We start from the raw sequence: 12,048 nt of genomic DNA, 5'->3' as shown, positions 1-12,048 counted from the left end.
TTATAGACATTCGTTATTATTTGTTGGTGTGGGAGATAGTGGGACCTTGCCACCTTGGTTAATAGAATTATAAATATTTTTAGTTTTTTACCCGTCACGTAAAAACATCAGCCAACAACATGCTTAGAATAAAAAAAGAAATTTAAAATGATTATTTTTTAGAAGGCATATTCATCCAATTATGCTCTTTTATGACGCGGCCGGGGAACACCAAAATTATTGAAGGGGGTAAATTACAAAGAAGCCCCTAAATTTGGGCCATGAAGTTCATAATAATGAAGATGAATTCCAATGGGTGGGGGAATCATTGGAAACAAAACCACCCACAATAAGCCGCGTAATTCATTTCAATTCACTTTCTTCCAAAATCTAATTTTGGTAGCGGACACGCTGGCCCCACCTACCTCCCTATCGGATAAGCTTCATTATTCAACGCCCTTGATCTTGCAACGTTGCATCTCATCATTGCTTCGACTCACTCATTCTAATTTCCAATCAACAAAACTTCATATAATTAATTAATTATTATTTAAATTTCTCACCCCGGGTTATTATGTATTTGCTTCAGGACATCAACATTTCTTCTTAACATTATTTCTGTATATATTATTTTTTATATGATCGAAATAAATTAAATAAAAAAAAATAAAATAAGGAATTATTTAAATTAAGGACAGTTCTGTTAAGATTATTCTTAAACTCTTTTTAATGTGAAAAAATCTCCATATGTAAAAATTGTAATTTTATCGTCATCTTTGTCATGATATCTGACACTGTGTTTGCATCTCTCATAATCAAACGAAAGTCAACACGTTAATTTCAATTCATAATATCTCTTATTTTGAGTACCAATGGATCAATAAATCTAAAACCATTTTGAGTAACAAGATTAAATGCTTTCACACAATCCGTCTAACAAATAACATCTCGTTGACCTACATTCCAATCTAAGAGATATCCTCTCCAAATAGCAAATAATTCTCCTTAAAGAATACTATTACTCTCAATCATTCTCAAACACTTCATTTGCCAACTCTCATTACAATCTCTAATAACACAAATAAAACCAACACTATCACCTGAACCAAAATAACTAGCATCACAATTAATCTTAAAAGTACCAATTGATGGAGAATTCCAAAAACCATTTAGAGTAGAGGGAAAGGACATACGTTATAATTCAAAAATATTCCTAAACTCCTTTTCTAAAGTTAATGCCAGACAAATTATTTTTTTTGGAGGCCAAGTTTCATGAAGATTAAAGATGTCATTATTCTTTGTTTGTCATATCCACCAAAGTCCCAAAAAGAACTTGAACGGATGCTCTATGCTATGATACAAGAACCAGTTTTTCAAATTTAATGGATGACAAAAAATATCCAACCTATGTCAGAAAAAATAAACTTTTGGACAATTCCAAATATAATGCAAAACTGATTTCTGACTAGAAATATATTTTGAACACTTATTCGATTCCTGTATATATTGTTTGATAATTAACTTTAATTTGTCAAGAAATTAAGATATTTGAGCATATTCGGATGGTTGGGGTTTGATGGTAGAATACATAATTTTAATACCCTAAATTCAGACGTGTTTATTAAAAAAATATATTCGCGTATTAGAATCATGCTTATACGAATACAGAATCTAATACTTGAGATTGATTATACGAATATATATAATAGATATTTTTCTTCTTCAAATCTCGCTTGATAATTATTTCGTTTTTCATTTTTGGTTACTACATACTATATAATACGATTATAATTGTTTTCCTATAAAATACCCGATGAATATTCGAGTATATCCATATGGTTGGGTTGAAGAGAAATTATTGGACCTCACCTACGTGGATCCTCGCTGTCTGGCCCAACTTCCACTCGAGTCACACGACTGGTCAGATCTGAACCAACCACTTAAATAACGCCACGTAGGCATCCAGAATTTACCCACATGTGCGCGGCGATTAGTGCCCAATAGTTGGGCCTGTGGTGGGCCCAATCGAGCCACAATTTCGGTATAAAATGCATTTGGAAATTACAACATCATCCAAACCAAGCTTAAAGAGAGAAAAAATAGGGGGTGAGTTAGTGAGTGACTCAGCATGGGTGGAACAACCATGGGTGGTAGAGTAACGAGGTTCCTGTCGAGTCGTCGCAGGGTAAAAACCCTCGAGTTCAGCTACGTGGTTGAACAACCTCAACATGAGACAAGTTGTGTTGTTGGTGACGTTGAATTCGAGTTTCTTGATGATGCAAACATCTATAGTGCTTGCAGTAGTGATGACTCTAATGAAATCGAGTTGGATCAACATCATGATGATGATCAAGATAATGATGATGATACTTGTAACCTTGAGGATAACAGAACTTTTTGGGACAACCAACAGCAGATTTTGCAGGTAATTAACCAATTAAATTAGTCTATCTGAAAAAGTGTGGTTCTCATTATCTGTTGTAACCGTTATAAATATAATTATTCATGTTTTTTTTTTCTATCAGCTTTAAGTTTTTGAAATGAGTGATTTACGACGGCGATTAAGTGAGGTAGAATTTTTTGTTGTAGGCAAATGTATGCAGAACAAGTTCTTTGGAGTCAAGGATTAGGCATGCAACCAAAGAAGCGCTTCAAGAAATACAAAGCGAAGAGAGCGTCTGCTGCTGCGGGAGAGAGATGGCGGCGGCCACCTCGTGCCGGAGCTGCTTGATGAGGGAAGTTTCAAGGCGGCTTCAGAAAGCAGGTTTTGATAGTGCCATCTGTAAAACCAAATGGAGAAGCTCACCAGACATTCCTTCAGGTTTGTACAATTTTGTCTTCCAACTTGCTCATTCTTTTTTCCTTATGAAAAAGAATGGAAACCAAGTAGGTCATAAGTCAAGATAAGTTAACTTCATTTTAATTTAATTTCTAAAATAGTCCAACAATAAATTTGGATGTTTGTTATTATTAGGAATTAGGATTAGATATTTTTGTTAATTTTTTTATATATTTTTTAAATATTTAAAAAATTAAATTAATTACTAGTTGGTTTTAATTGATTACACCTCTTATTAGTTTTTTAGTGGAGTTGTTTTCTTATTATATTTTCTTTGACTTGTTCGCCTCTCTTAATAGAAAAAAATCTTTAGGGTGGGTCTAAGATTAGATTGAAACCAAATAGGCAAATATTCTTCTTTTTGTCTTGTTTTTTTTTTTCCTTTGATTATTTTCGTTTTGTGATGCATGTATTAACTAGTTGAATAGATTAATTTCAAGAATAATGCATCAAATACATCATTGATACAAAGACATATGCAAACCTTACAGTCACAAATACAGATAATTGATATTACTTTGTTTCTTTGCCAAGTATTTTAAAACTAAAAATACAGCGATAACACAACTATATAAATCAGTTTTTTTTTTAAATATTTTTATTTTTATCGAAGACGGATATTATTAAAGAAACCGATAAATTATATATTAAGGTACTGATATGAAAATAATAATTAAAATATTGATAAGTATTATGTTAAATTATTAAATTATTTTATTCCATGTATTTTGTTTTCACATGAAAAGTGTTAAATTACCCTTTTCAAAATCCTCACTATATTATTAATTAACTCTACACTTTAGCTGTAGGGTTATTTTCATAAGATTACACCTAGCTAGTGGGAGTATTAAAGTATAAATCATAAGAATATTGAATGGTAGGTGCACAATTGAAAAGTGAGTTAGGGATAAAAAAGTTACTTAGAAAATTGATCTGGATAAGAACGTCTTGTCATTTGAATTAGATATTGGTTGTTGTCACTAACCCCTTCATAAAAAATATTGATCACTTTTAATTAAACTACGGGAGTGCTAGATAAATAATGACAATTTTAAACGATATGAATAATTACTAATCAAATAAAAATATATTACACTTTTAAATTGTTTATCTAAATTTTAATATTAAAATAACTGTGTGTGCAGGTGAACATAAGTTTTTGGATGTGATAGACACTACAAGCTCAAAGAAAGGGGAGGTAATAAGAGTGATGATAGAATTAAACTTCCGGGCGGAGTTCGAGATGGCGAGGGGAAGCGAGGACTATAACCGCCTGGTGCGGCGGCTCCCGGAAGTGTTTGTGGGGAAGGTGGAGAGACTAACGAACTTGATCAAGATCTTATGCATGGCTGCAAAAAGGTGCATGAAAGAAAAGAAAATGCACATGGGGCCATGGAGAAAGCATAGGTACATGCAAGCTAAGTGGTTAGGTCCATGTGAAAGGAACACTTCAACAACCCCTTTATTATCATCATCATCAATGGGATATTCTCAATCTCACAGGATTATTCCAAAGCCAAAGCCAAGAGCTTCCATGTTAACGGTTGATTTGTTGGACAAGCTATCCACTATGCATTGTACAGCGGTTGAGGTTTTGTAACGTTGTATCTTATTATTAAGGGGGAGATGAAGAGTTTGCATTTTTACCCCACTTTTTTCTTTTTCTTATTTGTTAACCCTTTCCGAGTGCTTCACAAATGTGAAATGTCCCATGCACATGCATGTTTTATGTAAAAAATAATATATATGCGCAGTTCTAATTACGGTTGCGCTGAAATGTTATTGTCACTTAATTAACTAGCCAATCCCCTTAGTTAACCAAACCAATTCGGTATTAGCCAATTTGAACAAATTTTTAAAATTATTAAAAAATAAAATTTTTTATTTTTAAAAATAGAATTTTAAATTTGTAATCGTTTTTAAAAAAAATTAAATTGTTAAAAATAAAATTTTAAACTTGTAACGGTTTTATCAACGTGAAGACCAAATTAAATGAAAAAAACATCCAAGTTAAACAGAAAATTTTTTTAAACGGCGTTGCCATTCTTCCTAGTTTCCGCTTTCAATTTTCTTTGCTGCGAATAAAGATAAGATAAGAATAATTAAAGATAAGCTAAGATAAAATAATAAAAACTAAAATTGTAACTGAATTTATGTATTTTGTTAGGTTGAATTTGTGGATCACGAGATTTTTTTACTATTGGTATGAATTAAGGTGGAAAAGTTAGCCTTACCTAACTGACAATCCCTATCTTTTTTAATGGGTAAACTTGAAGGGTTAGCTTGATGGTTTTTTGCCTGCAATAGTGCTTAATGAAAATATGAATGCTATATATATGCATCATTACACATTCTTAAATTTGTAAATTTCTTTAATATTATTAGTTTATATAATTTAGCACTGCTTTTCATCTAAATGCTTTGATTCTTGGTACTCCTTCTTTTGTTCTTTTTTTTTGTTTTTTGGGTGATTATCACCTTCTTTTGTTCTTAAAACCATAAAAAATAATTTTTCGGTTTACCTTAAAACCATGAATTTGTAGTTTCATTTAAGGACCATCTTTGATGATTGATCTCTCGGCCTTTCTATTTCAGCCCATAGTTGAATAATACCCATAACTATTTTAAACTCCAATTTCTAATGAACGGCCCAATAACCAGTCCAAATATTGAGGCTTGAAGAAAAGAAGGGGATAGTTTTTATCAGAGATAGGCCCAAATCTTACAAATTTGATTAATCCCAGATCCAATTAAGGAATTAAAAATTAAAAACCTAGGCTAGTAAATAATCCCAATTGCCGATAACTAGTTCGCGGAACAAGGAAAACAAAATTAACGAGACTAGAGTTGAATCCGTGCAAGCCGTACAGAGTGCTAAAGTTTGTTTTCGTATTGGACTGGATTAATTTATTAGATCCATCGAGAGGCGTAAACCCTAGAATATAGATTCGGGTCTCGTGATTAGAAATTTAGAATGTTATTATATTCCATAATAATGCGTGTTCACCTAAAAAAGCATATATATATATCGCACTATGAGAAAGTCCAACCGTACTACATTCTCTGTGATTTTGACACGTGGGATCCACAAGGGTGGACCCCACATTCCACCAGCACGTCCATGATGAGTGATATTCCACACACTGACACATCATCATCATGCATCATGCATTGCCATCTCTCATCCCATTCAATTCAATTCAATTCAATTTCAATCGTAATCTACGGTCTGATAGAAGGAAAGAGGAGGAGCAAAACAAGGATTCTCTTTCGTTCACCAAAACATGGGATTCGCTGCTGCACCCTTATTCTCATTCCTAACAACAACAACATCGCATTATAATTACTACTTCCTCGTCATGTGTATTAAGCCACCCAGGAACACCCTTTCTTCCATGGCGATTTGATCTTTCCATCTTCCTAAAAGCCTTATAATCCCCTTTGAGGTAACACCTAAATGCACCTCTTCCTCATTTCTTTCATGCAACAATTATGAAATAAAGTCGTCATCTTTTTTCTGTTCACTTTGTTTATTATGCATTGTTTGTTCTTTTCCTTTTCTGTTAGATAATATACTTGTTTTGTTTTGTTTTGTTTTGTTTCTTCTTTATGCCAGGCTTTTACGGAAGGTGGGATCTGACTTTGATCCTATAAGGGGTGTTTGGCTGTAGAGTTTCTGTAAGGTCACCAACTGTTTGATTCATTGCTCATTAGTGTTCCTCTTAATTACCTTTGTGTAACTCTGCAGCTCTTAATTTGAACCAATCCTTCCGTTTTTTTTTTTTCGGGGTTTTGAATCAGTTGGTCATTTTCTAGATAAGAATCAGATGTTTTTGCTTAGATTCTTGCACTAGTTGTTGTTGAAGGGTCTGAAGAAAGAAATATAGGTTTTTGAGCTAGTTTTTTAATGCAATTTTCAAGCTGGGTCCTAGAGAAGTTTGAAATTTTGTTACGAGACCTTTAATTAGGTTTTGAAGGGGGGAAAGTTGGGAATAAAATGGGTGAAGATCACAATTCTTGGTTAAGGAGGACAAAATTCTCTCATACTGTGTGCCACCGCTTGAATCCTTCGACACTTGCTTCTATTCCTCTCAGCATTGAGACAGAGCACAATTCAGGTCTGAAATCAAGACCTTCTTACCCGCAGAGATCTTCTTCACCCTTGCCCAAAACTTCGCTTTCTGATACCTTTAGGGAAGCACGGCATGATCAAAAGAGGTTCTCAACACCAGGTCCTAGGGGGAAGCCCAGCAATGAGGGAAACATGGATAAGTTGCGGAGCAAGGAGCTTGGGGAAAGTAAGGTTTTGAGGTTGAAATCGCGTTCCAATAGTCCAAATGGGCAAATGAAACCAGATAATAACTCAAACCACCAAAAGGATTTAGCCTGGACCAAGTGTTTAGACAACAGTGGAGGAGGAAAGGTTACCGAAACAGACGAACGATGGAATGTTGACCTCTCTAAGTTGTTTCTTGGCCTTAAGTTTGCTCATGGCGCTCATAGTCGGCTTTATCATGGTGTATATAAGGAAGAGTCTGTTGCAGTTAAAATTATTAGAGTACCTGATGATGATGAAAATGGAACCTTGGCTTCTCGGTTAGAGAATCAGTTCGCTAGAGAAGCCACCCTTTTATCTCATCTTCACCATCCGAATGTTATAAAGGTAAAATGATATTTTCCCTTTTTTTCGTATATGGCTATGTATGCTATTGTGAAGAGTATATGCCTATTACAAACACTGTCTCTCATGCCTTAGTTGAATAAGATTGGTATAGCTATTTTTTTGGTCTGATTTGCCAGTTAATATCATGTTGACATAATTTAGTGTAATAATGATGCGGTTAATATTTATATATTTTTTCTCAAATATTTTAATCTGATTCCAGTTAGTAGCAGCATGCAGAAAGCCACCGGTTTACTGTATCATCACAGAGTATCTATCAGAAGGTTCTTTGAGGGCATACTTGCATAAGTTGCAGCACAAACCTATGTCTCTAGAAAAGCTAATAACTTTTGCTCTAGATATTGCTCGCGGGATGGAATATATACACTCTCAAGGTGTCATTCATCGAGACCTTAAACCAGAGAATGTTCTCATTGATGAAGACTCCCACCTCAAAATTGCGGATTTTGGAATTGCTTGTGAGGAGGTAGTCTGTGATTTATTGGCTGATGACCCGGGAACCTACCGATGGATGGCGCCTGAGATGATCAAACGTAAATCCTATGGGAGAAAGGTTGATGTCTACAGTTTTGGGCTTATGTTATGGGAAATGTTGACTGGAACAATACCATATGAGGAAATGACTCCAATCCAGGCTGCTTTTGCTGTAGTAAATAAGGTATGTCCTCTGTAATTAAATTGTACAGGCTTTGATTCATAAGAATATCATGTAGGCAAGGTTTTCGTGATGTGATATCGTGTTCTTTAATACTGTGTTCAGATACATTAGTTTTCAAATTTTTAGAAAAATCTAAAAGCGGCTACCATCAATGTATCTTGGCATGTGTGGCGAACAGTTCCAAGAGAAAATTAAATTGAATTTATGCAGGTTGATTTATAAGGCTAAAACATTGATATATATATATATATATATATATATATATATCTTAAATGGTTACAAGTTCTGATGTCTTCTTGAATGATATCCCATTTAAGATGATAGGTTAGTCAAATGGAGCATATTTAGTTCATAGGATCAACCAATGTGGGGGTAATTGTGGTTTTCTGGTAAACAGTTTTGTTTCTTTTTAGCAGCTTATTAGTTCTTGTCTCTAGTAATTCTGTGACGTGTTATTATTTATTTATTTTTTCAGAACTCAAGACCAGTTATTCCTTCTGACTGCCAACCTGCTATGCGAGCTTTAATTGAGCAATGTTGGTCCTCGCAACCCGATAAGAGGCCGGATTTCTGGCAGATTGTTAAGGTATTAGAGCAATTCGAATCCTCGCTTGCCCAAGACGGGACCCTGACTCTGGTACAAAACCCTCTTTCCCATGATCATAAGAAAGGTCTTCGGCATTGGATTCAAAAGCTTAGTCCTGTGTATCCAAATGGCCATGTGCCTAAACCCAAATTCACATGAATCATTGCAGTGCCCTGGATTTGGTAGTACTCCACCAGGTCCATTGTATTAAAAACTGGAAGGTTTGTTTTTGACGTTCTCTGGTTTTAGTTGTGACATTCATGTGACAGGGAATTGATTTTTAGGCCAAACACATAGTTGAAAGCTTCTTTTTCTTCTTCTTCTTCTTCTTTTGGTTGTGTGTGCCGTGCATTGCATCCACACTAATTTTTTATCAACTTGTGTCAGCTGCATATGCACTTATAATTCGTATAAATATAAATTATATGAGGGTAAATGGATTTGATTTATTAGTTCTTTAATAGATTTCTGGAAAAAACTGTCTTTTGGTCCCTTTGCATGATGCATTACAATCTCGAGAAGATTGTGATGGACTTGGTCAATATGACACAGCCGTAGGGCTAGAAATGAGTCAAGTCAACTCATGAGCTAGTTCGAGTTCGATTCGTTAATAGCTCGATAAGCTAAATTTGTGAGCTGGTGAGCCAAGTTTGAGCCTGGAATTGAGTTCATAAATTAAATGAGCCGAGTTTGAGTTTAGATAAACTCAACTCATTAGCTCGTGAGCTAACTCGATTATATATATATATATAATTTTTAATACACATCTTATAAGCATTTAATCTATATTTTTAATATTATATATATACATATGAAATGGTAATATATAATTATATATATTTATTAATGATTTTAATTATTTAAAAATTTATATTTATTTTTTATATATAATTTTGATATAAGACAAATAAAAAATTTATAATTTATTGATAGATAAATAATATATAAAATTGATCTTTTTAAATATTTTTTAAAATATATAAGGTATAATTTATTGATATAGAATTATAGATTATGTTCCTGTTGTTTGAGCTAGCTCATGAGCTTTCAGTGAGTCGAGCTTGAGCTTAAGAAACAGGCTCAATTGTTAACGAGTTGAACCGTGAGCTAAACTCAGTTTTTGTGAGCCGAGCTTAAACTTGGTCCAGCTCAACTCAGCTCGGCTCACTTCCAGCTCTAGACACAGGCATAAGGCATATAGTATCTATATATCGATTTCAAGGTTACACTTTGTTTACTAGGAGACCCCCTTTCCTCCCATCCCCACCCATTACGACTCCCCAGCTCCGGGAGCCACGCTTTCGCCAGTTTCACCATCTTCACCATCTTAACCTTGCTAGTTGGTCCCTCCTTTGGTGCTAGCCTTGCCTCTAGTGCCGTGGTCAAAGTGTCGATGGACGGTGGACCTAGACCACATTGGTTTAACCCAAGTTGCCAAATTAGGAAGCCTTGTAGTTGTAGCTGGATGAGTGAATTGAAGACTGCGAACTTTGTTTTAATCAAAACAATTTTGTAAACTGGAAAGTGTCACGTAGTCGTCGTTGTTCTTCCCATATGCTATTATGCCTGTTGCTGTATAGTCAATTTTAAGTTTGATTAATCAATAACTGTTGAGTTTTGTTTGACTTGTAAAATTTGAACTTAAGATATTAATCACTGAATTTAACAACAAAATAAGCCACCACCCACTATTGTAGTCACTATGGTATAAACTTCACAAGAACCACTATATTATGTTGTTATGAAAATTGACTCCCTTCATAAATCAATACATTTGGACATAATTTACATTTAAATATGTTGAATTACAAACGTAGCAGACTTATTTCAAGTGACAAATAAGGTAATTATTCTTATGAAATTGTCTTCGTATAAAGATAACAATTTAGTGATTTTTAATTATTATCTTCACACGAAAGATAATTTAATATGAGCAGTCATTGATAAACAATTTGTTAGGGAGGAAATATGTCCAATAGTTTTTATTTTTTATTTGTGACAGTAAATAGCTGTGATGGGGAATGGATCTTTTTAAATTTTTTTTTTAATAATTGGGGGATAAAGTATGACCAAAAATAAATATGAGAGTAAATAATAAAATGTTAAAGATTATACTTTACACTTTCAATTTTTTTAACAATTGAGAAAATCTATTTTTCTGTGATGATAAGTTAAGTATGTAACTACCTAGAAGAAGAAAAATGGCCTAAATAACCCTACACGACGTGTATAACACATGATGAATATGCTTTTGTGAGACCTTGTCTCCCACTCTCCTTTATAGCTGGCTATGAATGATCTTAGCTGGTAGAAGAAGATGGATTCACAAAATTTATACAAAAATTTTGTTTTTGATGTGGGATTTCCAGATTTGGGAAGATAGATATTATCATGAAAAGAGTGAACTAGTGGGGTCCCTCTGATAAAGGGGTGGATGAAGTTTTGGCTTTATGCCCATCGACGAGATTTTAGATAAGATTCATTCATATATAGTGATGTGTATGTGAGTAGTGCAACTCTTTAATCTGGTATGTATAGCATATCAATACATATTTATGAAGAAAGAAAAAGACAAGTGATAAAAATGATATCAAATCAAATCTTACATATGCCCATGAAACCAATGGCACTACCCCATTTCCTGCAGCTTTGATTAAAGGCACTAAGGCAGGGGAAGAATGAGGTTACTACTTACAACTGGGTTCTCGGATTCTCCTTTTCTCTTTCTTCTTCCTTTAACAATGGTTATACTTTTCAGCCACGAGAGAAAAGGAATCTTCATCCGACATGAATACCATTTTTTAGATTCCGTGAAGTATTTTTGTGTCAAAAGTTAAAAAATTAATTTGTCGCAAATTTAAATTTCGTTTAAAAATTTATGGGCAATTTACTTAAATAAATTATTTGAAGAAAGAATTTATTCAATTACAATTTTTTAAATATCTACACGCAAATGCAATTTTTCATATTATAGAAATCAGCAGTAATAATTTAGGGGAGAACATAAATCGTTATTGGCATCCGCTACTGTCTATAGCGATTTTTATTAGTGTCACTAATCTACGTAAATTGCGACTGCCAGTAGTGATTTACGTTCTTCTCTAAACATCTAGCTGTTTCTATAATAATATGAAAAATTGTATTTGTGTATAAGTATTTAAAAAGTTATAATTGAATAAATTCTTTTTCTTTAATTACAACTACTATTTAGTAGCTTAAATAAACATATTTTGTGTAGAAATATCAGTTATGAATTATAAGCAATTTGAGTGTAAGTTCATGAACAAAAATAATGATTATGA

General features: G+C 33.5%; 2 protein-coding genes across 2 annotated transcripts; both read left to right on the top strand.

Annotated features, from left to right (window-relative positions):
- Window positions 1-1,814: 1,814 nt before the first annotated feature.
- Window positions 1,815-4,615, top strand: LOC112714582 (uncharacterized). The gene is made up of 3 exons (XM_025766201.3): window positions 1,815-2,404; window positions 2,569-2,800; window positions 3,964-4,615. The coding sequence occupies exons 1-3, from the start codon at window positions 2,108-2,110 to the stop codon at window positions 4,416-4,418; spliced, it is 984 nt and encodes a 327-aa protein (XP_025621986.1). The 5' UTR covers window positions 1,815-2,107; the 3' UTR covers window positions 4,419-4,615.
- Window positions 4,616-5,974: 1,359 nt separating this feature from the next.
- Window positions 5,975-9,182, top strand: LOC112714581 (serine/threonine/tyrosine-protein kinase HT1). The gene is made up of 4 exons (XM_025766200.3): window positions 5,975-6,264; window positions 6,435-7,481; window positions 7,705-8,160; window positions 8,636-9,182. The coding sequence occupies exons 2-4, from the start codon at window positions 6,816-6,818 to the stop codon at window positions 8,903-8,905; spliced, it is 1,392 nt and encodes a 463-aa protein (XP_025621985.1). The 5' UTR covers window positions 5,975-6,264; window positions 6,435-6,815; the 3' UTR covers window positions 8,906-9,182.
- Window positions 9,183-12,048: the final 2,866 nt, after the last annotated feature.

The sequence above is a fragment of the Arachis hypogaea genome, chromosome 10 (assembly GCF_003086295.3).
Source record: "Arachis hypogaea cultivar Tifrunner chromosome 10, arahy.Tifrunner.gnm2.J5K5, whole genome shotgun sequence".
Taxonomy (NCBI): Eukaryota; Viridiplantae; Streptophyta; class Magnoliopsida; order Fabales; family Fabaceae; genus Arachis; species Arachis hypogaea.
This window is presented reverse-complemented; position numbering and strand designations above follow the sequence as displayed.